This window comes from Oncorhynchus clarkii, unplaced genomic scaffold, assembly GCF_045791955.1.
Source record: "Oncorhynchus clarkii lewisi isolate Uvic-CL-2024 unplaced genomic scaffold, UVic_Ocla_1.0 unplaced_contig_5881_pilon_pilon, whole genome shotgun sequence".
Classification (NCBI taxonomy): domain Eukaryota; kingdom Metazoa; phylum Chordata; class Actinopteri; order Salmoniformes; family Salmonidae; genus Oncorhynchus; species Oncorhynchus clarkii.
Window position 1 is genome coordinate 48,331 of NW_027261015.1, and position 26,367 is coordinate 74,697.

The 26,367-nt window shown below is 49.5% G+C and overlaps 3 protein-coding genes and 2 pseudogenes across 3 annotated transcripts; all 5 read left to right on the forward strand.

Annotated features, from left to right (window-relative positions):
• The first annotated feature begins 5,633 nt into the window (after positions 1–5,633).
• On the forward strand, positions 5,634–5,814 carry LOC139403217 (U2 spliceosomal RNA; annotated as a pseudogene).
• A 4,609-nt stretch (positions 5,815–10,423) lies between these two features.
• On the forward strand, positions 10,424–12,121 carry LOC139403213 (zinc finger CCHC domain-containing protein 3-like). The gene is made up of 2 exons (XM_071146926.1): positions 10,424–11,552; positions 11,926–12,121. Exons 1-2 carry the CDS (start codon positions 10,424–10,426, stop codon positions 12,006–12,008), a joined length of 1,212 nt encoding a protein of 403 aa, XP_071003027.1. The 3' UTR covers positions 12,009–12,121.
• Positions 12,122–13,042: 921 nt separating this feature from the next.
• Positions 13,043–15,138, forward strand: LOC139403214 (uncharacterized). Its single transcript, XM_071146927.1, has 3 exons — positions 13,043–13,151; positions 13,413–13,588; positions 14,621–15,138. Exons 1-3 carry the CDS (start codon positions 13,043–13,045, stop codon positions 15,131–15,133), a joined length of 798 nt encoding a protein of 265 aa, XP_071003028.1. The 3' UTR covers positions 15,134–15,138.
• A 441-nt stretch (positions 15,139–15,579) lies between these two features.
• LOC139403216 (U2 spliceosomal RNA) lies at positions 15,580–15,758 on the forward strand (annotated as a pseudogene).
• Positions 15,759–22,233: 6,475 nt separating this feature from the next.
• LOC139403215 (uncharacterized) lies at positions 22,234–24,329 on the forward strand. The gene is made up of 3 exons (XM_071146928.1): positions 22,234–22,342; positions 22,604–22,779; positions 23,812–24,329. Exons 1-3 carry the CDS (start codon positions 22,234–22,236, stop codon positions 24,322–24,324), a joined length of 798 nt encoding a protein of 265 aa, XP_071003029.1. The 3' UTR covers positions 24,325–24,329.
• Positions 24,330–26,367: the final 2,038 nt, after the last annotated feature.

Sequence of the window (26,367 nt, forward strand, 5' to 3'; positions counted from 1 at the left end):
TAATTTAGGAGGGACACTTTATGAAGGCCTTCTCACAATGGACTTATCATTCAAGGCTCTACAGACAGATACAAAAAAAGACAGGCTATTTTTATTGTTCACGTTATTTTCGTTGACGATGTCCTGAAGTCAATTCGTTCAACATTGAAATGCAGTTTTCTGTACCACACAGGACAACCAGGAAAAAGTGACGGTCGGTGGAACTCTGGCGCCACCAAGTGGACAATTGCTTCAGTTCGTTCGTGGCAGCAATGCTACCAGATATACTTGATACAAGATCAAATGTTATGTCAATATTATTATCTCCAAATTGCCCCCCATCCCCCCCTCCCCACACGTAATATATTATTATTCCAATTTAGCTGTTGATCAGGTTAACGTGTTCTCTCATTTCTGATTGGAGGGCGGATGACCACGTCATCTTAGAACCTACATGTGTTACATTGTAACAGTCAAACGTGGTTATTCCTGGCGTTGATCAACTCCCCATCCATGCCACCATTTATTTAAAGCATTATATTTTTTATGGAAAACAAAAAGCATACAGTGCTCATTTTGGTGTAACCTTAGTCGAATTTTACGTGTCGGAGAACGGCCACTTCGTCCCGAAACCATTGCAGGTATCGCTTCTCGGCCTTTTGGCTAAGATCAAGAGCAAGATCGACTGTATTTCTCGCGGGATCCTCAAAGTGGTGCGATGTCGTCATCGGCCACGTCACAGTCAGCGGCTGCTGGACTGAAGAATACGCTTCGTTTTAATTGGACAGGAAAGGAAAATTTGATGGAGAGAGTTCGTTTTGGAAAGGAAGTGCTGTTTGGACCTCTACGCCTGACAGCAGACGATGTGCACTGCCTGCAACAGAACACACCCGAGAAGTTCTACGATGTGTCGTTCTACACCATCACCCGGCTGGAGGAAGTAAAGGGGCTCTTTCGGGCGAACGCGACAGCACCCGCCCTCGTGGATTTTAAAGTTGAGTCCATGTGCAGGCACAATATGAGGGTGCTAACGGTGCACATGTTCAACCCCTGGGTCACTGAAGAAACGTTAGTGTGCTACCTCAGCCGGTATGTGACCATCTTGCCAGGAGTGAGAGACATTAAGGACGCCCTAGGCATCTGGACAGGGAAGAGGCAGTTTCGTGTGCTGCTAAAGGAAGACGAGAGCGGCCATGATGGATACCGCCATCCTCCTGCTTCGTTTTCCATCGGTGCTGACAGGGGCTACCTCATGTATGCTGGACAGCCTCGTTTCTGCAGGAAGTGTAGCACGTACGGGCACCTCGCGGATGCCTGCACACAGACAAGGTGCAGAAACTGTGGAATTATTGGACACACAATGAGGGATTGCACGGTGCCAAAGCGCTGCAGTCTGTGTAACTCAGAGGACCACCTGTTCCGTCACTGCCCGAAGGCAGTCCCCTCTTACGCCAGAGCGGTAAGCGGGAAAAGAGCTGAAGGCGGGAAAAGACCAGATGAGGGAGAAGGCATGGAACTACGCGCCATTGAGGAGGTTGTGGATGAGATAGTGATGGAGAGAGAACTGCGAGAGTCAGAGGAGAGCGGGAGTGAGACGCCATCATCATCTCACGAGAGAGGAGAAGCGGACAGAAGTTGGAATAAGCAAGTGGAGGAGGAGAAGGGAGAGCCCACCGCGCCCGCGGCTACCGAGAGCTGGACAACGGTGAGAGAGAGGAGAAAGTGCTCGGTGAAAAGGAAGCAGATGAGCCCTGTTTCCCCACTCATCCACATGGAGGTGACGGAGAAGTCCGCTTTGGGGGGGAATCGCTTCAGTTGTTTCGAAAGCGGGAAGTCTGAGGAGAAAAGCGAGGGAAACCTGGGCAGCGCAGAGGAGTCTCTGCTATCCCTGACAGGCGCGGCCTCCATCGAGAGCAGCGGTCTGGCACCCAGTGGGGTTCCAGCACCCACGCAGATGGAGGGGGAGCATGAGGAGGAGGACAGTGTTTTCCCGACCCCTATCTTGGTGGACAGTCCTCCGACTGGAGACCATCGTTTCCCAGACCGGCCGCCAAATGAGTTAATGTACTTAAAGTGAGTTTGGAAAATAACGTCATAATTAGATAGTTGTCTTTTTCCCTCTTTACCTCATGTCGTCTTTTATTAACCTAGCTAGCATCAATGTTAGAGGGTTTAGAAACCCAGTTAAAAGGGCGACTGTTTTTTCCCATTTGTCCTCCATTCGCTTCTCTGTGTGTTTTTTACAAGAAGTACATTTAAAAGATCAAAATGACGTGGAGAGGTTTACGCGGGAATGGGTTCAGGGAGAGTCGAGGTGGAGTGTCGGAGGGGTGCATTCTACAGGGGTTGGTGTTCTATGTGGGAATAGGGATTTAAAAATAGTAGGAAGTTTTTCGGCAGTACACGGGAGGGTTTTAATAGTAGATATCGATTGGAAGGGTAAATGTTTTAGATTTATTAATGTATATGCACCATCGACACCCAAGGAAAGGAGGGAAATGCTTAACGACCTAGACGCTATTTTTATGACAAACAGACAGGTGTTTATGGGGGGAGATTTTAATGTGTCATATGACCGAGGTAATCTAGGCGGGCATCTTGTAAAAAGTCTTATAGGTAAATATAATTTGGTTGATTCTTATAGAATGGCGCATGCGGATGATCCCGGTTTCACTTGGGGAAACAGCAGAGGCTCGAGGAGCCGAATAGATTATCTGTTTGTTCCGCGTGAACTCCGTGTGTCCTCCGCGTGCGTTACACCGGTTTTTTATTCGGACCACAGTTGCCTGTCTGTGACAGTAGAATTAAAAACAATTGAATTTGGAAAAGGGTATTGGAAAATTAATAACGGCATTTTACATGACAAAACTTTTGGGACAAGATTCAGGTCTTTTTTCCAGGGCTGTGTAGCTATGAAACCTTTTTATTCCACTGTCATAGAGTGGTGGGAGAGCACAAAATTAAGAATCAAGAGTTTTATTCAGAATTTTTGCAAAGACAAAGTACGTAATAACCACACAGAATTTTATAAATTGCAGAATGAACTAAAAGATCTACACATCCAAGGAAATGTAAATGGTGGTGGATTAGATAAAGACAAATTGGGTATCCTGCTGAAAAAGCAACACACATTATTTGAAAAGAAAGCTCGAGACTTCATTTTTAAAAGTCAGCAAGATAAATGGGAAAATGATGAGAAGTGCTCGGCATATTTTTTCAAGCAAATTAAATCACGGGGAAAGAGGAGGACTATTTCGGCTTTATTGGACCAAGATGGGGAGATGGTTGAGGATAGAGATGGCATGCTTGGTGTCGCTACACACCACTTTTCTCAGCTATTTCAAAAACAAACAATTGATTATGAGAAAGGGACTAAATTTTTAAAATGCGTGGATGTGCAAATACCTTTGGATATTAGAGACCAATTAGAAGGGGAATTGAAATTAGATGAAATTTATATGGCACTGAAGAGCATGAAAGATAACAAAGTACCAGGAGTGGATGGGCTCTCTAAAGAGTTCTACATTAGTTTTTTGGGATATAATTGGATGTCATCTGTTGGAAGTGTTTAGAGCTATATTTGGTTTAGAGCATATGGGAGGTTCGATGTGTGAGGGGGTAATCTCACTACTGTATAAAAAGGGAGACCCCAAGACATTAGCAAATTGGAGACCTTTAACAATGTTGTGTGTTGACTATAAATTATTAAGCAAAGCCGTAACTAATCGCCTATCTTCTGCCATGGCATATGTTGTTGGTTTAGACCAAACATGTGGTGTGGTGGGGAGAAGATTAACCTGGAACTTACAATTGCACAGAGACGTTCAAGCCTATTTAGAGGAAAGGCACCTGCAAGCTATTACTGTGAATTTGGACCAGGAAAAAGCCTTTGACATGGTAAACCATGAGTTTTTGTTTAGAATTATGGGGAAATTTGGGTTTGGAAATAATTTTATGAAATGGGTAAAAATTCTGTATAGTAATGTGGGTAGCAGGGTAAATATTAATGGGAATATTGGAAATGTTATCAAGCAATTACGAGGTGTCAGACAGGGTGACCCTCTATCTGCTCTATTGTATGTTTTATATATTGAACCTTTCGCATGCGCAATTAGGAAAAATTATAACATCAAAGGCATCATTTTACCTGGAGGGGATATGCTAAAAATATCGCAATATGCGGACGACACAGTTTTATATTTACAAGACGACCTGAGCTTGAAAGAGTCTATCAAAGTCATTGATGAATTCTCTGTTGCGTCTGGGTCGAAGATAAACAAGAATAAAACAGAAATAAAATATTTGGGACAGTGGAAAAGGAGAACGGACCAGTTATGTGGTTTGACTGTGTGCACAGGACCAATGGTTGTGCTCGGCATATCTTTCGGAAATGAAATTAAAGATGACATGTTCAATTGGAAAGAAAAACTATTATCGATTAATAAAAGATTGGGACTGTGGAAAGTCAGGCGACTATCTTTTAGTGGGAAGGTGTTAGTGCTGAAGGCGGACATTCTGCCTTCATTACTTCACCTTGCATATGTGTTTCCCATGCCGGTGTCGCTAAGAAAAACTTTTATACGGGTACTGTTTAATTTCTTTTGGGGGGGATATGAGTACATCCGTAGAGATCGGATGTACCAGCCTATAGAGGCTGGTGGAAGGGATTTCCCTCATATTCCTCTCAAGCTAGATGCGTTGTTCTACTCAAACATTTGTTGTCTTTTGTCGTCTTCTGTACACAAATGTCACATTTTAATAAAATTCTGGCTGTCTGTACCGTTAAGGTTCATGGTGAAGTGGGATAATAGTAAGCCAAAAGCTGAAATTATCCCGTTACATTTTAAGAAAATAGTGGAATGGGCAAGGAAAACCCCTGTCTGCAAAGTAAAGGAAAATGTAATCAACCACAGATTGCTATACGCCAAATTAATAGAAAATTGTCGTCCTAGAGACGGATTACCAATATCGCCTTCCACCTGGATACGGACACAATTAAAAGGGTTAGACAACAGACTGAAAGATTTTAATTGGCTTGTTTTACACAGACGTCTTCCGGTCCGTTCAACTTTATACGATCATAATTTGACCCTAAATAAATTCTGTCCCAGGGACAATTGTTTCGCAATCGAAACAATTCCACATGTTTTATGGGAATGTTCTTTTGCTCAATCAGTTTGGGGAAAAAGTAAACAATTTTTTGAGATTTTAAAAAACATTGATTATGAAGGGGTTGCCAAACTTGAAATAAAAAATGTGGAAAGGGTGCAATTATTAGCATTAGTGACTCTGGTGTCCCTTATCAAGACCAAACTTTGGGAGGCCAGATGTGGTGCAGTTAATGACACTCTCAAGTGGTCACCGACGGGATTGGTTCAATTTATAAAACAAGAAGTATGGAAAAGAATACAATTTGAAATAGATAAGGGGGGCATTGCATCAGTAAGACAGAGATGGAAAGGGATTTACCCGTCATTGTAAATGTGTTTATAACTGATATATAATTGTATTACATAGGTACAATTGAAATGTAATCTAAGCCTTTATAGATATTTGATATACACAGTTTTATCCAGATTGCATTTTGCCATATGTATATATTTTTATTTATAGAATTGTTTGTATTGTTTTTGGAGATTGTTAGAGGCATGTTAATCTTGAATATAGGCAAAAAAAAAAAAATCTGTTCTTATCAGTTTAATATCTGATACGTCCCCTATCTGGGGACCATATATTAAATTGATTTTTGGAATAGGGAGATGGAATAGGGGCTTGCTCCGTCCACTCCACGCATCGACCTGGTATTGCAGTACCTCCAGGAACGGTGCACCCCCTTTCATTGTAAAGAGAAATCAGACAGAGGAAACAAAGTTGCTTCGTTGGACTATATTGCATTTTCACATTGAGCACATTGAACGTTAAATGACGAGACATAGGCATTGATGCGAGTGACCAGTCTTGTTCAGTACATCACAACACATCCGGGTATCTCAAGCACCCCGGTAAAACACAAGAGTTGCAGTAATGAACATTTACCAACAGATGGCATCACTGTGCCATCTTACACCCATAACATCTTCCATTTAATAAAATAGGACAGGAGGTGTCAATTCACTAACAAAGCAAACCTAGTAACAATTTCCAACATTAACAGTTTAGTATTATTTATTTATTTTTCTCAGGTAACAATAACACATTTTGATATTCTCTTCACTTTTATCTCTGTCTGTCAACAATCCCTGATGGGAAACCTACAGATTAAGTCTTTTTGGTGGCTGGCCCAGACGCCCGCAGCGTGAAAAGACAGGGGGCTTGTCTGCGAGGACTGCGGGTTCCCGCACAGGCGTGTCACCTGAACGTCTAAGGGGAGAATTGATGGGCGAGGGAGCCGGCCGACCTGTGATCCCCTGGCTCTTCGCCCAGTGCCTCAGGCCCCATGTGACTTGCTGGGGTTCTGTCTTTTGTCATGCGAACCCTTTGGCCATCAGGGTTCTGAATAGGTGCTGGCTCAGCAATCCGAAGGTCAACCCTGTTACGACGGTACATTGATCCATTCACTTCGACCAAGTGCAACTTTCTGTACACAGGATCCGAGTCTCCAGAGGCCTGTCCGGTTCCCTGGTAGTGGCTTCATTCGCACCGTTTCACCCACCCTGAGCTCAGGTAAGTCTTTTGCTGATTTGTCGTAGATGAACTTGGAGACCTGTCTTCTGTGACGTAGCTGTGCCGGGCTGCTATCCATGCCTTCTGTCGGGGTATTGCGCCACTGCAGGATTGCTTTCCAGGCATCTTTGCCCTCTCGCAGAGCCTTTTTGCAGAGGTTCTTTGCGATTTTTACTGCGGACTCCGCCTTCCCATTAGCTTTTGGGTGTAGTGACGTGCTCGAATTCCCATTCTGCAGCAAATTTTCGGAACTCAACTCCGGAGAATTGGGGTCCATTGTCTGGAATTACCCTATCTGGCTGGCCATATAGGCAAACTGAGCCTTGCAGCGTTTGATCGTTGTCTCTGCTGAGAGGTCGGGGAGGAGGTCAATCTCCCAAAAGTCTGAGTAATGATAGACTACCAGCAGAAAGTCTTTGCCACTGTGCTGGAAGAGATCTAGACTTACTATCTGCCAGGGGCGCATCGGTAGCTCGTGGGATATCATCGTCTCTCTCTGTTGCTCAATGGCATATTAATTGCAGACTGTGCATTTTCTGACATAGTCTTTGATTTCACTCTGCATTCCTGGCCAATACAGTGTGTCACGTGCTTGTCTGTAACAGGCCTCACCTCCTATGTGACTTGAGTGCACGCGTGCCAACATCTCAGGGCGCAGAGACCGGGGAATAACGACTCTCTGACACTTGAATATTACTCCGTTTTGAACACTGAGCTCCTCTTTGACTGGCCAATATCCTCTGACGGCTAAAGCAGTTTCTTCCTTGCAGTCGGGCCAGCCCATCAGAATCACAGACCTCAATGCCTGGAGTTGCTCATCCCTGTCTGTGTGCTCTCTGATTTGTATAAGGCGCTGGTCCGTAACATTGAGGTAGTCAGCCTGGTTGATGTGTTCAACATCCACTTGCTCTGTTTGTAAGCTGCACACTGCGTGTTGTTCATGCATGGAGCGTGTGTGAGTGCCTGATGCAGTAGCCCTGCTGAGCGTGTCACTCACATACATCTCTGGCCCTGGCTTATACACCACCTTGAGGTTGCAGTTTTGTAGGGCCAGTAGCATGCTCTGCAGTCGTTTTGGGGCATTCAGAAGAGGCTTGCTGAATATAGCAATAAGGGGCTTGTGATCTGCTCGTACAGGTAGTGGTGGAAGCGTTGGCATGCAAACACAATGCTGAGGCACTCCTTCTCTATCTGGGCATAGTTCTGCTCTGTTGGGGTGAGTGCCCTAGAGGCGAATGCCACAGGCTGGCCCTCCTGCATGAGGCAACAGCCAAGTCCATACTGGCTTGAGTCACTCTGACAGGTTTCGACACATTGTAGTATCGCAGTACAGGTGTCTGGGTGACCAGTTGTTTTATTTCCCTCACCGCTGCGTCATGTTTTGGGAGCCAATGCCAGATGGTGTCCTTGTCCATGAGCCTCCTTAGTGGCTCACACACTTCAGAGAGCCGCGGTAAGAATTTGGCCAGGTAGGTGACGAATCCGACGAAGCGCTGCACTGCCTTCACGTCAGATGGGTGGGGCATTTCCAAGACAGCCTTCACTTTTTCAGGATCCACCAAGAAATTAAAGAAGTAAAGAAGGAAATGTCTGGGTGACCAGTTGTTTTATTTCCCTCACCGCTGCGTCATGTTTTGGGAGCCAATGCCAGATGGTGTCCTTGTCCATGAGCCTCCTTAGTGGCTCACACACTTCAGAGAGCCGCGGTAAGAATTTGGCCAGGTAGGTGACGAATCCGACGAAGCGCTGCACTGCCTTCACGTCAGATGGGTGGGGCATTTCCAAGACAGCCTTCACTTTTTCAGGATCCACCTGTCATGAAAGCGGACCTCTGGCACTGTAAAATTAAGCTTTTTATGCTTAGCCTTAGCTTGACCTGTCTGCATCTGACCATCAGGGCCAGCAGCTTGGCGTCATGGTCACATTCTGCCTCCTCATCACTGTCCCCACAGCCCACTACGAGGATGCCATCTGCTATGGGTTCCACGCCACTGAGCCCCATCAACAGCTCATGCTGTTTCCGCTGATACACCTCTGGAGCCACAGAGACACCAAACGGAAGCTTTAACCACCTCTTCCTGCCCCAGGGTGTCCAAAAGGTGGTCATGTAACTGCTGGGCTCGTCGAGCTTGCACTGCAGGAAGGCATCTCTGGCATCCACGAGCGTGAAGACTCTGGCCTTTGGGAGCTTGTAAAGAACATCCTCCAACGTGGGCATAATGTAATGTGAACGTCGCAGAGCCCGGTTGAGGTGTTTAGGATCAATGCATATCCGTAGCTTGTCTGGTTTCTTGACGATAACCATATTACTTATCCAGTCCGTAGGCTCGGTGACGGATATGATGTGGCCATCTGCTTCGTATTTGTCAAGCTGAGCCTTCGTAGCTGCTTTAATGGCCACTGGTACATTGCGGGGTGCACACTGGACAGGCTGGATTGCTGCGTCCAACTCAAAGTGGACTTCCCCGGGAACTGACTCGACCGGTGCGTTGAAGACATCATGGTCATGCTTAGGACGTCATGCTTAGGATTGTCTCCTTGCTCAGGGGCCCAGCCTGGACTTTGGCCGCTTCTCGGCCTTTTGGCTAAGATCACGTGCATTGTCCTAGACAGTGCTGCGCTTGATCAGAGAAGCGATCGCAGGCCGGAGGGCTCCCGGGAGATTGTGCTATTTACTTTTGTTTAAAATCATTATTGTTGTATTGTTTCACTATTATTTTTGTCCTGGGTTAGGTGGTGGGTCTGGTGGTGGACTACAGGTGCACCTGTAGGGTGAGTTTAAAGGCCCTCTGGTCCTTTTCTTTCTTAATTAATTTAAATTTCAGTTTCCCCTTGTTTGTCCTGTTTTGTACCTCTCCTCCCCCTTGTATCCTACCCTCCCCCCTTCAATTATTTCCTACTGTTTTGAGTTTTGTGTTGCCTGCTAGCCGGAGGGGCTTTCTGGCTTGTTGGAACGCTAGCCTCCTGGCCCTTTAGGCGTGGCAGGCATTGCATTGTTGTGTGTTTGTCTGACCGTATTTTCCCATCCACCTTGTACTTGCTAGTTCACCCCCTAAATTGCCTTTTGTCTCTGTTTCTTGTCTTGTGTTGTCAACTGGGGGACCTTTGGCCTGCCGGCTTGCTAGCTGGTTGGCTTGACCTGGTCTGCTGGTGAGGCTTGCTAGCTGGTTGGCTTGGCCTGGCCTACTGGTGAGGCTTGCTAGCTGGTTGGCTTGGCCTGGCCTACTGGTGAGGCTTGCTAGCTGGTTGGCTTGGCCTGGCCTGCTGGTGAGGCCTGCTAGCTCTCTCGGCCCTCAAGTTTGGCAGGTGTTGTGTTGGTCAGTGTTCCTTTTTGTTATCCCCTTAATTCCCCTTACCTAAATTTGTTTGTTTGTTAGTTCGCCCCACCCCCCCTCCCCCCGTTTTTGTTTGTTTTGTCCATTATTGTCCTTCCCCTTCGTGCCTTTCCCCTCCGGGGAAAATTTATTTTAAAAAATTACACACAAAAAAAAAAAAAAAAAATCCCTCCTTGTGTCCCTTCCCATTGTTGATAAGATTAGTTTGGTGCTGTGCTAGATAGTTTGTTGTGTGTCCCGTGGTACTGGTAGGCCCTGTTCAGCACAGTCTGGCTGAGCCTGCTAGTTCCTTGGCTGTTTTACACCCACCCTTCCCTTCCCCTTCCCCTCCCCTCACTGGTGTTGGGCTGTAAAGGGAGTGGGCCTCCATCATGTCAGCAGCACAGGCTGGCATGAGGAGGCACCATGCAGTGCATTTCCTTCTAAAGGAGAGGGGAGGAAAAATAATGGAGCTATCCCGATTGGATTTCTCCAGAAAATTCCTCCAGAAAGAGCTCGGCTTTCATCCCGCGCAGGTAAACTGCATCTTAGCCCTCCCCTATAGGAAGGGCTTCGATGTCAGTTTTGCCAACGCCAGCTTCCTGAGGGAGTTCTGGGGGAAACTCCAGAACGCCCTGAACACCCAGGGGTCCCTCACAGCGATGTTTGAGGTGACCAAGCTGACGGATAATAGCATTAAAACCGTTATTGTCCGTATGTACAATGAAACCGTACAGCCGGAGGACGTTGCAGTATGGCTGGGCAGGTACTGCAACGTGAAGGGTCCCCTGATCCAGGTAAAAGACCTTGATGGGATCTGGACAGGGGCCTGGAGGGTCACTGTCCAGCAAAGGGAGGACCCTGGGGGCTATGGTGGGTTGAAAGCCATCCCATCCACCATAGTCCTCGGAGAGAACAGGGGCCATGTTCACTACCAGGACCAGCCCAAGCTGTGCCGTAAGTGTGGTGAACATGGCCACCTTGCAGACGCCTGTCAGAAGGTCGTCTGCATGAAGTGCCGGGAGGTGGGCCACCGCTACGAGGAGTGCACGAACGGAAGGTCGTGCAACCTCTGTGGCGAGCGGTCCCACCTCATCCGCGACTGCCCCTCCTCCTGGGCCAACAGGGCCAAGGCTGGAAGGAGGGAGTGGGCGGCCGCGGACCGGGCTTTCGAGCGCCAGAGGGCTGGAACGGCAGTTGCCGAGGTGGTAGTGGAGGAGCCGGTGGTGGAGGAGGAGGCAGTAGTGGAGCCGGTAGTGGTGGTAGAGGAGACAGTGGTGGAGCCGGTGGTGGTGGCTGTAGTGGAGGGCGCGGAAGGTGCAGTGGTGGAAGAAGTGGGAGGAGAGGACAAAACCCTCCCCACCCCAACCCCCCTGCCCCAGACTAATGTGACCCCTGAAGGAGAAAGGGCCGAGAAAGACGGCTCCGGAGAGATGTTCAGCGAAAGCTCCCCAAGTGGGTCAGACATCATAGGGTCGGTGTCGGAAAGCACCATGGAGACTGTGTCAGAAGGTACGGGAGAGGAGGGGGAGATTCTGAAGGAACACCTCCCCCTACGTAAAAGAAACGCTGAGGAGCTCTCTGACCCCGAACAGGGTGAGGAGAAAAAGGGAAAGGTGGAGTGGGAGAGCTCCCAGGGGGAGGAAGAACCCAGAACCTTCCCCTCCAACTCCCCCAATCAAGTCTCCTTTTTAAGTCCTGTTTTAACCTCCTCTCCCTTCCAAACCCCCTTACCCCGGAGGGAGAGAGAGAAAGTCCCTGAAGACTAACCCCCTTTTAACTTTTCAATGGCTTTTCTTCTAGCACTGTTTTTACTCACCCCTTTTATGGCTTTTAAAATCACCACTATAAACGTGAGGAGCGTAAAGACAGCAACAAGAGCACAGTCGGTTTTATCCTTTTTAGAAAGGTTTAACTCTGATGTGTTTTTACTACAGGAGTGTGGTCTACCCTTTTTATCCTCTTACAGGAAATGGGAGGATAAGTGGCGGCACGGGCCCTCCATTTGGAGTGGTTCCAATTTTAACAAGAACGACGGTGTTGCCATTTTAATCAAGACCCCACAGGTGGTGGTGAAGGGGAGCACAGTGGTGGTAGGTGGGCGTGCTCTTTTAGCCAACTGTACTTTTATGGGGAGGGATTTTAACGTGCTAAACGTGTATGGTTTTAACGATAAACATGACCGGTGTGCACTTTTAGAGGACCTGCAGTCCCACATGCTAGGGAGGGATCCTCTAGTGGTGGGTGGGGATTTTAATTGTGTTTTAAGCAGAGCAGACAGGAGAGGGGCAGGAGGGGATTTTAAGGTAGACAGGTCAAGTGTTTTATTGCAAGGGCTGTGCAGGGATTTTAAACTGACTGACTGTTTTAAAACCCTGCATCCAAGAGAGGAGGGCTTCACCTGGACCAGTGGTGATGGCACCAGAGCCTCTCGCATTGATTATCTGTTTACCCCGGACTGTCCCCCAACTGATGCTAGAATAACCCCTGCTTTCTTCTCAGACCACGTAATGCTGACGTGCACCCTTTCACTATCTTCGGGTGTGACTGTGGGAAGAGGGCCCTGGAAACTGAACTGCTCCCTTCTAGAAGATGATAGAGTAGTTAGTCAGTACAGAGAGCAGTTCAGCCAGTGGCAGACGCTACAGGACTTCTTTGACACGCGAGCACAGTGGTGGGAAATGGTGAAGGGAAGGACAAGGACCTTCTTTAGAGAGATAGGAAAGGAAAAAAGCAGAGAAAAAGATAGACGCATGGTGGGACTGCAAAAGCGACTGGAAAGGTATTTTAACCTATGCCAACAGGGCCTTGATTTTAACCAAGAAATTAAAGAAGTAAAGAAGGAAATGGCACTTTTAGCAGAACAGAGAAGCAAGGGGGTTATTTTAAGAAGCAAGGAAAGGGAATTAGAAGAGGGGGAGAAGTGCACTAGGTACTTTTTTAAGAAAATAGTTAGTAAGGGTAGGATTATGACAGGATTGAGAAACAAGGACGGGGTTTTAAAAACAGACACAGAGGGAATAAAGGAAGTGGTCGAGGACTTTTATGGGGAACTGTTTGGGGTAAAAGATGTGTGCGAGGGAACAATGGGGGACCTTTTAACATACATCGACAAGACCTTACCCAATACAGACGACCTGAAAAAAGACCTGACGAGGACAGAAATCGACCAAGGACTGAAACGTTTTAAGAGGGGTAAATCACCGGGGGAGGACGGCCTCCCTTTTGAGTTTTATCTGACCTTTTGGGATGTTTTAGCCGACGAACTTCTGACTGTTTTTACTGACTTCGAACACCTCGACAGACTACCCGACAGTTTTAGAGTGGGGATCGTGACTCTTTTACACAAGAAAAACGACAGGACGGACCTGAAAAACTGGAGACCGATTACCCTTTTAAACTTTGATTGTAAACTTTTTACCAAGGTTTTAACACTCAGAATGTCTTCTGTTTTAGGGGAGGTGATCCACCCGGACCAAACCTGTGCCGTGCCCGGAAGGAAGATCACGGACAGCCTGATACTGATCCGAGATGCCATCTGTTATGCGAGAGACAGAAACATGCGGCTTGTAGTCCTAAATTTAGATTTTGAAAAAGCCTTTGATCGGGTCTCGCACCAGTACCTCTTTAAGGTACTGCAAAAAATGGGTTTCCCGGACAGGTTCTTAGCTTGGGTGGGACTGCTGTACGGGGACATCACCAGCAAAATCCTTGTAAATGGGCATCTGTCAAAAGCAGTGGGAGTACACTGCGGCGTCCGTCAGGGCTGTCCGTTATCTCCCCTTCTGTTCGTGGCCTGTATTGAACCACTGGCACAGGTCTTGAGAAGGGACCAAGGGATCAGTGGGGTGGGTATCCCGGGGAGTGGGGGGATGACCGCCAAGTGCGTCTTTTACATGGACGACGTCAACATTTTATGTACCGACCTTTTATCCGTCGACAGGACTCTGGACAGGACTGACTGGTACGGACGAGCCTCTGGGGCGAGACTGAACAGAGACAAGACAGAGGCCCAATTCTTCGGACCGTGGGCAGACCCAGACTTGACCAGACTACCTCTGACAGTTAAACTGACGGACATAAGGGTACTGGGGGTAAAGTTTGACCGGGGGGGAGGAGGGAGCGGTAACTGGAGCGGAATCCTGGGGACGGTAAGACAGAGACTGGGTTTTTGGGGACTACGACAGCTGACTTTTGAGGGCAAGGTTTTAATCATTAAAGCTGTGATTTTACCTGTGCTTTTATTAATCAGTTCTGTTTTTATCCCCCCTCGAAGGAGCATTTTAGACCTGGAGCGGACGCTTTTTTACTTCCTGTGGGGAGGCAAGTGGGAGAGGCTGAGGAGGGAGGTGGTCAAGAGGCCCAGGTCCAAGGGGGGGAAAGGCTTGCCTGACCTCTACTTGTTCCTGGGCAGCCGCTACACAGCGTTACATCTGACTCTTGCCACCTCCCCGGTCAACAACAAGACCCAGGCCCTCGCACGGTTCTGGCTGGGATCTTACCTCAGGACTCTGAGGCTGATCCCAGTCGACCTGCGAGCCCCAGTCTCTTTCCTGCTACCCCCGCACTACGTCCAGCTCCAGAAGTTTTTAAGACATTTTAAACTGGAAAAAGAAACAGTCACGGTTTTAACAAAACACCGCTCTCTTCTCTCTCTTGTGCAGGATCGGGAACCAGTGTGTCCAGTGCGCGGGCTCGCTATAGGTGAGCCCACAACGGTTTGGCGCAACGTGGCCCATCCTGCTCTCCTGAATCGGCATCGGGACCTGTCCTGGATGGTCGCCCACGAGATCCTCCCGGTCAGGGCCGTTATGCACTCACGGGGCATGGCGAGGACATCCGCGTGCCCCCGACCAGGCTGCGGCCAAGAAGAGTCGGTGAGGCACATGCTCTGGGAGTGCAGAGCCGCCAGGGACCTGTGGAAGGAAGCAGGCCTAACACCTCAGCTCGTGCTGTATGGGGTGGGCCGAAGGCCCATTCCATCGAAGGCCTTCACCAAGCTCTGGCCCACCCTCACGTGCCTGAAGGAAGCACTGTGGTCCTCCCGTAACCTGCTGGTAGCGAAAAACGTAGAGACCACCCCCCAGGCAGTGGCCATGGTAGCCACGGAAGCCCTGGGGTGGTACGGAAGGAAGGGGGCCTCGACCCCAGGCGAAGGGTCCCCCACAACACCCTAGGTCCCGGCGGCCTCGGCCTGACAGCGCTGCGGCGCCTAGGGCGATGCGACTAGGGGAGGGATCTCCTCTGGGCCCCGAAGGACGGGACGATGATCTATTCAGAAGAGCAGGATGAGGTGAGCTTGGTAAAGACTCACCCCCCTCCTGTACAAGGGACTGAAGACAGCCTTTTAACAAAGTGACTTTTTAACATGGTTTTTCATGTCTTAAAAATGTTTTACCTTTGTTAGATCATTAGTACACATTTTAAATGGCTTTTACAGATTTGATGTTTTTACAAGGAAAGTACTTTTATCCATGGTTGTTTTCATTGGTTTTAACAACATGTGCTTTTTAACAAATTTAAATGTAACTTTCAAATGCTGTGTTTTATGCTTTGTTGCCGTTTTTATGTGTATCAATGATGTAAAAAATGTATGAGCTGTTTTTAAAGGAAATGTGTCAATAAAACTTTTCCACAAAAAAAAAAAAATCTGTTCTTATCAGTTTAATATCTGATACGTCCCCTATCTGGGGACCATATATTAAATTGATTTTTGGAATAGGGAGATGGAATAGGGGCTTGCTCCGTCCACTCCACGCATCGACCTGGTATTGCAGTACCTCCAGGAACGGTGCACCCCCTTTCATTGTAAAGAGAAATCAGACAGAGGAAACAAAGTTGCTTCGTTGGTCTATATTGTATTTTCACATTGAGCACATTGAACGTTAAATGACGAGACATAGGCATTGATGCGAGTGACCAGTCTTGTTCAGTACATCACAACACATCCGGGTATCTCAAGCACCCCGGTAAAACACAAGAGTTGCAGTAATGAACATTTACCAACAGATGGCATCACTGTGCCATCTTACACCCATAACATCTTCCATTTAATAAAATAGGACAGGAGGTGTCAATTCACTAACAAAGCAAACCTAGTAACAATTTCCAACATTAACAGTTTAGTATTATTTATTTATTTTTCTCAGGTAACAATAACACATTTTGATATTCTCTTCACTTTTATCTCTGTCTGTCAACAATCCCTGATGGGAAACCTACAGATTAAGTCTTTTTGGTGGCTGGCCCAGACGCCCGCAGCGTGAAAAGACAGGGGGCTTGTCTGCGAGGACTGCGGGTTCCCGCACAGGCGTGTCACCTCAACGTCTAAGGGGAGAATTGATGGGCGAGGGAGCGGCCGACCTGTGATCCCCTGGCTCTTCGCCCAGTGCCTCAGGCCCCATGTGACTTGCTGGGGTTCTGTCTTTTGTCATGCGAACCCTTTGGCCATCAGGGTTCTGAATAGGTGCTGGCTCAGCAATCCGAAGGTCAACCCTGTTACGACGATACATTGATCCATTCACTTCGACCAAGTGCAACTTTCTGTACACAGGATCCGAGTCTCCAGAGGCCTGTCCGGTACCCTGGTAGTGGCTTCATTCGCACCGTTTCACCCACCCTGAGCTCAGGTAAGTCTTTTGCTGATTTGTCGTAGATGAACTTGGAGACCTGTCTTCTGTGACGTAGCTGTGCCGGGCTGCTATCCATGCCTTCTGTCGGGGTATTGCGCCACTGCAGGATTGCTTTCCAGGCATCTTTGCCCTCTCGCAGAGCCTTTTTGCAGAGGTTCTTTGCGATTTTTACTGCGGACTCCGCCTTCCCATTAGCTTTTGGGTGTAGTGACGTGCTCAAATTCCCATTCTGCAGCAAATTTTCGGAACTCAACTCCGGAGAATTGGGGTCCATTGTCTGGAATTACCCTATCTGGCTGGCCATATAGGCAAACTGAGCCTTGCAGCGTTTGATCGTTGTCTCTGCTGAGAGGTCGGGGAGGAGGTCAATCTCCCAAAAGTCTGAGTAATGATCGACTACCAGCAGAAAGTCTTTGCCACTGTGCTGGAAGAGATCTAGACTTACTATCTGCCAGGGGCGCATCGGTAGCTCGTGGGATATCATCGTCTCTCTCTGTTGCTCAATGGCATATTCATTGCAGACTGTGCATTTTCTGACATAGTCTTTGATTTCACTCTGCATTCCTGGCCAATACAGTGTGTCACGTGCTTGTCTGTAACAGGCCTCACCTCCTATGTGACTTGAGTGCACGCGTGCCAACATCTCAGGGCGCAGAGACCGGGGAATAACGACTCTCTGACACTTGAATATTACTCCGTTTTGAACACTGAGCTCCTCTTTGACTGGCCAATATCCTCTGACGGCTAAAGCAGTTTCTTCCTTGCAGTCGGGCCAGCCCATCAGAATCACAGACCTCAATGCCTGGAGTTGCTCATCCCTGTCTGTGTGCTCTCTGATTTGTATAAGGCGCTGGTCCGTAACATTGAGGTAGTCAGCCTGGTTGATGTGTTCAACATCCACTTGCTCTGTTTGTAAGCTGCACACTGCGTGTTGTTCATGCATGGAGCGTGTGTGAGTGCCTGATGCAGTAGCCCTGCTGAGCGTGTCACTCACATACATCTCTGGCCCTGGCTTATACACCACCTTGAGGTTGCAGTTTTGTAGGGCCAGTAGCATGCTCTGCAGTCGTTTTGGGGCATTCAGAAGAGGCTTGCTGAATATAGCAATAAGGGGCTTGTGATCTGCCCGTACAGGTAGTGGTGGAAGCGTTGGCATGCAAACACAATGCTGAGGCACTCCTTCTCTATCTGGGCATAGTTCTGCTCTGTTGGGGTGAGTGCCCTAGAGGCGAATGCCACAGGCTGGCCCTCCTGCATGAGGCAACAGCCAAGTCCATACTGGCTTGAGTCACTCTGACAGGTTTCGACACATTGTAGTATCGCAGTACAGGTGTCTGGGTGACCAGTTGTTTTATTTCCCTCACCGCTGCGTCATGTTTTGGGAGCCAATGCCAGATGGTGTCCTTGTCCATGAGCCTCCTTAGTGGCTCACACACTTCAGAGAGCCGCGGTAGGAATTTGGCCAGGTAGGTGACGAATCCGACGAAGCGCTGCACTGCCTTCACGTCAGATGGGTGGGGCATTTCCAAGACAGCCTTCACTTTTTCAGGATCCACCTTCAATCCAATATGATTTGGCCATCTGCTTCGTATTTGTCAAGCTGAGCCTTCGTAGCTGCTTTAATGGCCACTGGTACATTGCGGGGTGCACACTGGACAGGCTGGATTGCTGCGTCCAACTCAAAGTGGACTTCCCCGGGAACTGACTCGACCGGTGCGTTGAAGACATCATGGTCATGCTTAGGACGTCATGCTTAGGATTGTCTCCTTGCTCAGGGGCCCAGCCTGGACTTTGGCCGCTTCTCGGCCTTTTGGCTAAGATCACGTGCATTGTCCTAGACAGTGCTGCGCTTGATCAGAGAAGCGATCGCAGGCCGGAGGGCTCCCGGGAGATTGTGCTATTTACTTTTGTTTAAAATCATTATTGTTGTATTGTTTCACTATTATTTTTGTCCTGGGTTAGGTGGTGGGTCTGGTGGTGGACTACAGGTGCACCTGTAGGGTGAGTTTAAAGGCCCTCTGGTCCTTTTCTTTCTTAATTAATTTAAATTTCAGTTTCCCCTTGTTTGTCCTGTTTTGTACCTCTCCTCCCCCTTGTATCCTACCCTCCCCCCTTCAATTATTTCCTACTGTTTTGAGTTTTGTGTTGCCTGCTAGCCGGAGGGGCTTTCTGGCTTGTTGGAACGCTAGCCTCCTGGCCCTTTAGGCGTGGCAGGCATTGCATTGTTGTGTGTTTGTCTGACCGTATTTTCCCATCCACCTTGTACTTGCTAGTTCACCCCCTAAATTGCCTTTTGTCTCTGTTTCTTGTCTTGTGTTGTCAACTGGGGGACCTTTGGCCTGCCGGCTTGCTAGCTGGTTGGCTTGACCTGGTCTGCTGGTGAGGCTTGCTAGCTGGTTGGCTTGGCCTGGCCTACTGGTGAGGCTTGCTAGCTGGTTGGCTTGGCCTGGCCTACTGGTGAGGCTTGCTAGCTGGTTGGCTTGGCCTGGCCTGCTGGTGAGGCCTGCTAGCTCTCTCGGCCCTCAAGTTTGGCAGGTGTTGTGTTGGTCAGTGTTCCTTTTTGTTATCCCCTTAATTCCCCTTACCTAAATTTGTTTGTTTGTTAGTTCGCCCCACCCCCCCTCCCCCCGTTTTTGTTTGTTTTGTCCATTATTGTCCTTCCCCTTCGTGCCTTTCCCCTCCGGGGAAAATTTATTTTAAAAAATTACACACAAAAAAAAAAAAAAAAAATCCCTCCTTGTGTCCCTTCCCATTGTTGATAAGATTAGTTTGGTGCTGTGCTAGATAGTTTGTTGTGTGTCCCGTGGTACTGGTAGGCCCTGTTCAGCACAGTCTGGCTGAGCCTGCTAGTTCCTTGGCTGTTTTACACCCCTTCCTCTCCCTTTCCCCTTCCCTTCCCCCTCCCCTCCCCTCTCACTGGTGTTGGGCTGTAAAGGGAGTGGGCCTCCATCATGTCAGCAGCACAGGCTGGCATGAGGAGGCACCATGCAGTGCGCCTCCTTCTAAAGGAGAGGGGAGGAAAAATAATGGAGCTATCCCGATTGGATTTCTCCAGAAAATTCCTCCAGAAAGAGCTCGGCTTTCATCCCGCGCAGGTAAACTGCATCTTAGCCCTCCCCTATAGGAAGGGCTTCGATGTCAGTTTTGCCAACGCCAGCTTCCTGAGGGAGTTCTGGGGGAAACTCCAGAACGCCCTGAACACCCAGGGGTCCCTCACAGCGATGTTTGAGGTGACCAAGCTGACGGATAATAGCATTAAAACCGTTATTGTCCGTATGTACAATGAAACCGTACAGCCGGAGGACGTTGCAGTATGGCTGGGCAGGTACTGCAACGTGAAGGGTCCCCTGATCCAGGTAAAAGACCTTGATGGGATCTGGACAGGGGCCTGGAGGGTCACTGTCCAGCAAAGGGAGGACCCTGGGGGCTATGGTGGGTTGAAAGCCATCCCATCCACCATAGTCCTCGGAGAGAACAGGGGCCATGTTCACTACCAGGACCAGCCCAAGCTGTGCCGTAAGTGTGGTGAACATGGCCACCTTGCAGACGCCTGTCAGAAGGTCGTCTGCATGAAGTGCCGGGAGGTGGGCCACCGCTACGAGGAGTGCACGAACGGAAGGTCGTGCAACCTCTGTGGCGAGCGGTCCCACCTCATCCGCGACTGCCCCTCCTCCTGGGCCAACAGGGCCAAGGCTGGAAGGAGGGAGTGGGCGGCCGCGGACCGGGCTTTCGAGCGCCAGAGGGCTGGAACGGCAGTTGCCGAGGTGGTAGTGGAGGAGCCGGTGGTGGAGGAGGAGGCAGTAGTGGAGCCGGTAGTGGTGGTAGAGGAGACAGTGGTGGAGCCGGTGGTGGTGGCTGTAGTGGAGGGCGCGGAAGGTGCAGTGGTGGAAGAAGTGGGAGGAGAGGACAAAACCCTCCCCACCCCAATCCCCCTGCCCCAGACTAATGTGACCCCTGAAGGAGAAAGGGCCGAGAAAGACGGCTCCGGAGAGATGTTCAGCGAAAGCTCCCCAAGTGGGTCAGACATCATAGGGTCGGTGTCGGAAAGCACCATGGAGACTGTGTCAGAAGGTACGGGAGAGGAGGGGGAGATTCTGAAGGAACACCTCCCCCTACGTAAAAGAAACGCTGAGGAGCTCTCTGACCCCGAACAGGGTGAGGAGAAAAAGGGAAAGGTGGAGTGGGAGAGCTCCCAGGGGGAGGAAGAACCCAGAACCTTCCCCTCCAACTCCCCCAATCAAGTCTCCTTTTTAAGTCCTGTTTTAACCTCCTCTCCCTTCCAAACCCCCTTACCCCGGAGGGAGAGAGAGAAAGTCCCTGAAGACTAACCCCCTTTTAACTTTTCAATGGCTTTTCTTCTAGCACTGTTTTTACTCACCCCTTTTATGGCTTTTAAAATCACCACTATAAACGTGAGGAGCGTAAAGACAGCAACAAGAGCACAGTCGGTTTTATCCTTTTTAGAAAGGTTTAACTCTGATGTGTTTTTACTACAGGAGTGTGGTCTACCCTTTTTATCCTCTTACAGGAAATGGGAGGATAAGTGGCGGCACGGGCCCTCCATTTGGAGTGGTTCCAATTTTAACAAGAACGACGGTGTTGCCATTTTAATCAAGACCCCACAGGTGGTGGTGAAGGGGAGCACAGTGGTGGTAGGTGGGCGTGCTCTTTTAGCCAACTGTACTTTTATGGGGAGGGATTTTAACGTGCTAAACGTGTATGGTTTTAACGATAAACATGACCGGTGTGCACTTTTAGAGGACCTGCAGTCCCACATGCTAGGGAGGGATCCTCTAGTGGTGGGTGGGGATTTTAATTGTGTTTTAAGCAGAGCAGACAGGAGAGGGGCAGGAGGGGATTTTAAGGTAGACAGGTCAAGTGTTTTATTGCAAGGGCTGTGCAGGGATTTTAAACTGACTGACTGTTTTAAAACCCTGCATCCAAGAGAGGAGGGCTTCACCTGGACCAGTGGTGATGGCACCAGAGCCTCTCGCATTGATTATCTGTTTACCCCGGACTGTCCCCCAACTGATGCTAGAATAACCCCTGCTTTCTTCTCAGACCACGTAATGCTGACGTGCACCCTTTCACTATCTTCGGGTGTGACTGTGGGAAGAGGGCCCTGGAAACTGAACTGCTCCCTTCTAGAAGATGATAGAGTAGTTAGTCAGTACAGAGAGCAGTTCAGCCAGTGGCAGACGCTACAGGACTTCTTTGACACGCGAGCACAGTGGTGGGAAATGGTGAAGGGAAGGACAAGGACCTTCTTTAGAGAGATAGGAAAGGAAAAAAGCAGAGAAAAAGATAGACGCATGGTGGGACTGCAAAAGCGACTGGAAAGGTATTTTAACCTATGCCAACAGGGCCTTGATTTTAACCAAGAAATTAAAGAAGTAAAGAAGGAAATGGCACTTTTAGCAGAACAGAGAAGCAAGGGGGTTATTTTAAGAAGCAAGGAAAGGGAATTAGAAGAGGGGGAGAAGTGCACTAGGTACTTTTTTAAGAAAATAGTTAGTAAGGGTAGGATTATGACAGGATTGAGAAACAAGGACGGGGTTTTAAAAACAGACACAGAGGGAATAAAGGAAGTGGTCGAGGACTTTTATGGGGAACTGTTTGGGGTAAAAGATGTGTGCGAGGGAACAATGGGGGACCTTTTAACATACATCGACAAGACCTTACCCAATACAGACGACCTGAAAAAAGACCTGACGAGGACAGAAATCGACCAAGGACTGAAACGTTTTAAGAGGGGTAAATCACCGGGGGAGGACGGCCTCCCTTTTGAGTTTTATCTGACCTTTTGGGATGTTTTAGCCGACGAACTTCTGACTGTTTTTACTGACTTCGAACACCTCGACAGACTACCCGACAGTTTTAGAGTGGGGATCGTGACTCTTTTACACAAGAAAAACGACAGGACGGACCTGAAAAACTGGAGACCGATTACCCTTTTAAACTTTGATTGTAAACTTTTTACCAAGGTTTTAACACTCAGAATGTCTTCTGTTTTAGGGGAGGTGATCCACCCGGACCAAACCTGTGCCGTGCCCGGAAGGAAGATCACGGACAGCCTGATACTGATCCGAGATGCCATCTGTTATGCGAGAGACAGAAACATGCGGCTTGTAGTCCTAAATTTAGATTTTGAAAAAGCCTTTGATCGGGTCTCGCACCAGTACCTCTTTAAGGTACTGCAAAAAATGGGTTTCCCGGACAGGTTCTTAGCTTGGGTGGGACTGCTGTACGGGGACATCACCAGCAAAATCCTTGTAAATGGGCATCTGTCAAAAGCAGTGGGAGTACACTGCGGCGTCCGTCAGGGCTGTCCGTTATCTCCCCTTCTGTTCGTGGCCTGTATTGAACCACTGGCACAGGTCTTGAGAAGGGACCAAGGGATCAGTGGGGTGGGTATCCCGGGGAGTGGGGGGATGACCGCCAAGTGCGTCTTTTACATGGACGACGTCAACATTTTATGTACCGACCTTTTATCCGTCGACAGGACTCTGGACAGGACTGACTGGTACGGACGAGCCTCTGGGGCGAGACTGAACAGAGACAAGACAGAGGCCCAATTCTTCGGACCGTGGGCAGACCCAGACTTGACCAGACTACCTCTGACAGTTAAACTGACGGACATAAGGGTACTGGGGGTAAAGTTTGACCGGGGGGGAGGAGGGAGCGGTAACTGGAGCGGAATCCTGGGGACGGTAAGACAGAGACTGGGTTTTTGGGGACTACGACAGCTGACTTTTGAGGGCAAGGTTTTAATCATTAAAGCTGTGATTTTACCTGTGCTTTTATTAATCAGTTCTGTTTTTATCCCCCCTCGAAGGAGCATTTTAGACCTGGAGCGGACGCTTTTTTACTTCCTGTGGGGAGGCAAGTGGGAGAGGCTGAGGAGGGAGGTGGTCAAGAGGCCCAGGTCCAAGGGGGGGAAAGGCTTGCCTGACCTCTACTTGTTCCTGGGCAGCCGCTACACAGCGTTACATCTGACTCTTGCCACCTCCCCGGTCAACAACAAGACCCAGGCCCTCGCACGGTTCTGGCTGGGATCTTACCTCAGGACTCTGAGGCTGATCCCAGTCGACCTGCGAGCCCCAGTCTCTTTCCTGCTACCCCCGCACTACGTCCAGCTCCAGAAGTTTTTAAGACATTTTAAACTGGAAAAAGAAACAGTCACGGTTTTAACAAAACACCGCTCTCTTCTCTCTCTTGTGCAGGATCGGGAACCAGTGTGTCCAGTGCGCGGGCTCGCTATAGGTGAGCCCACAACGGTTTGGCGCAACGTGGCCCATCCTGCTCTCCTGAATCGGCATCGGGACCTGTCCTGGATGGTCGCCCACGAGATCCTCCCGGTCAGGGCCGTTATGCACTCACGGGGCATGGCGAGGACATCCGCGTGCCCCCGACCAGGCTGCGGCCAAGAAGAGTCGGTGAGGCACATGCTCTGGGAGTGCAGAGCCGCCAGGGACCTGTGGAAGGAAGCAGGCCTAACACCTCAGCTCGTGCTGTATGGGGTGGGCCGAAGGCCCATTCCATCGAAGGCCTTCACCAAGCTCTGGCCCACCCTCACGTGCCTGAAGGAAGCACTGTGGTCCTCCCGTAACCTGCTGGTAGCGAAAAACGTAGAGACCACCCCCCAGGCAGTGGCCATGGTAGCCACGGAAGCCCTGGGGTGGTACGGAAGGAAGGGGGCCTCGACCCCAGGCGAAGGGTCCCCCACAACACCCTAGGTCCCGGCGGCCTCGGCCAAGCAACTATTTTTGTTTTACAATCTCTCTCCACCAGGTGTAGCACTTCTCTCATCGTTTAGAAACAAGAAATGGACAGTATCCCCCCTCTAAAACGCTGTTGACAAACTTTGCTGCCCTGTTTCCAGTTGTCCACATGGCTGGGTGTCACGCCCTGACCGTAGATTACTTTGTATGTTTCTATTTTTGTTTGGGAATCATACTTAGGCAGCCTGTTTTGCCACCTTAGGTTGTGGGTAGTTGTTTTCTGTTGAGGGTTTGTTTCACCTGTTAGAACTGTTTCGGTTATTCCTTTTGTTATTTTGTATTTAGTGTTCAGTTTCAAATAAATATTATGAACATGTACCAGCTGCACCTTGGTCATCATCTTCTTCCTCTGAATGCCGTTACAGAACTACCCACCACTAAAGGACCAAGCAGCGTGGAGAAGAGAACCGTAGATACGAGGGAACACGGCTGGCAAGGAAGCCCGAGAGGCAGCCCCAATAATAGAGTCAGGTTGGAGACCTGAGCCCACTCCCCGTGGCGATCATGGGACTGGTCAGGCCCCGGGCTATGGGGTGAAATTGGAGGTGAGCAAAGGAAGCAAAGCCGAGACTGTGAAGGAGTTGATGGGGAGATTGGAGGAGATAGCAATGAGAGAGCTGCTGTGTTGGTGCGTCGGCTCTGTGCAATGTGTCTCCCGTGTGTCTGCACAGCCCAGTGCGTCCTGTGCCTGGCTAAAATCACCATCCAGCCAGGACGGGTTGTGCAGGCCCTTAGTTCGAGACCTCCAGTGCGCCTCCACGACCCGGCCTATCCTGTGCCTCCTCCAAGGACCAGGCTGTCTCTCCGTCTCCTCCCTCCAGGTTCTCCCTCCAGTCCGGGTCTGTCAGAGTCTCCCTCCAGTCCGGGTCTGCCAGAGTCTCCCTCCAGTCCGGAGCTGCTAGAGTCTCCCTCCAGTCCGGAGCTGCCAGAGTCTCCCTCCAGTACGGAGCTGCCAGAGTCTCCCTCCAGTCCGGAGCTGCCAGAGTCTCCGTCCAGTCCGGAGCTGCCAGAGTCACAGCCCCTCAGTCCAGAGGCGCCAGAGTCGCAGCCCCTCAATCCAGAAGCGCCAGAGTCGCAGCCCCTCAATCCAGAGGCGCCAGAGTCGCAGCCCCTCAATCCAGAGGCGCCAGAGTCACAGCCCCTCAGTCCAGAGGCGCCAGAGTCACAGCCCCTCAGTCCAGAGGCGCCAGAGTCGCAGCCCCTCAATCCAGAGGCGCCAGAGTCGCAGCCCCTCAATCCAGAGATGCCAGAGTCGCAGCCCCTCAGTCCGGAGTCGCAGCCCCTCAGTCCGGAGTCGCAGCCCCTCAGTCCGGAGTCACAGCCCCTCAGTCCAGAGTCGCAGTCCCTCAGTCCGGATTCGCAGCCCCTCAGTCCGGAGTCGCAACCCCTCAGTCCGGAGTCGCAGCCCCTCAGTCCAGAGGCGCCCTTCAGTCCAGGGCATCTACGAGGGCCTTCAGTCCGGGGTCGGCAGTGAGGGTCCCCTCACCAGAGCCGCCACCGCGGAGTAATGCCCACCCAGACCCTCCCCTATAGGTTCAGGTTTTGTGGCCGGAGTCCGCACCTTTGGGGGGGGGGGGGGGGGGGGGGGGTTGGGGTACTGTCACGCTCTGACCATAGATTGCTTTGTATGTTTCTATTTTTGTTTGGCCAGGGTGTGATTTGGGTGGGCATTCTATGTTTGTATGTCTAGGTTTTTGTATTTCTATGTTTCGGCCGGGTATGGTTCTCAATCAGGGACAGCTGTCTTTCGTTGTCTCTGATTGGGAATCATACTTAGGCAGCCTGTTTTGCCACCTTAGGTTGTGGGTATTTGTTTTCTGTTGAGGGTTTGTTTCACCTTTTAGAACTGTTTTGGTTATTCCTTTTGTTATTTTGTATTTAGTGTTCAGTTTCGAATAAATAATATGAAGATGTACCACGATGCACCTTGGTCCTCACCTTCTTCCTCTGAATGCCGTTACACTGGGAGAATCTATTCAAGTAAGTCAAAACATTTCG

Coding starts and splice junctions, on each gene's coding strand:
- LOC139403213 (XM_071146926.1), top strand. CDS start 10,424: ATGGAGCTATCCCGATTGGATTTCTCCAGAAAATTCCTCCAGAAAGAG. Junction 11,553..11,925: donor GCTCTCTGACCCCGAACAGG/GTGAGGAGAAAA, acceptor ATCCTCTTACAG/GAAATGGGAGGATAAGTGGC.
- LOC139403215 (XM_071146928.1), top strand. CDS start 22,234: ATGGGGGACCTTTTAACATACATCGACAAGACCTTACCCAATACAGAC. Junction 22,343..22,603: donor ACTGAAACGTTTTAAGAGGG/GTAAATCACCGG, acceptor CTTCTGTTTTAG/GGGAGGTGATCCACCCGGAC. Junction 22,780..23,811: donor CGCACCAGTACCTCTTTAAG/GTACTGCAAAAA, acceptor TCTCTTGTGCAG/GATCGGGAACCAGTGTGTCC.
- LOC139403214 (XM_071146927.1), top strand. CDS start 13,043: ATGGGGGACCTTTTAACATACATCGACAAGACCTTACCCAATACAGAC. Junction 13,152..13,412: donor ACTGAAACGTTTTAAGAGGG/GTAAATCACCGG, acceptor CTTCTGTTTTAG/GGGAGGTGATCCACCCGGAC. Junction 13,589..14,620: donor CGCACCAGTACCTCTTTAAG/GTACTGCAAAAA, acceptor TCTCTTGTGCAG/GATCGGGAACCAGTGTGTCC.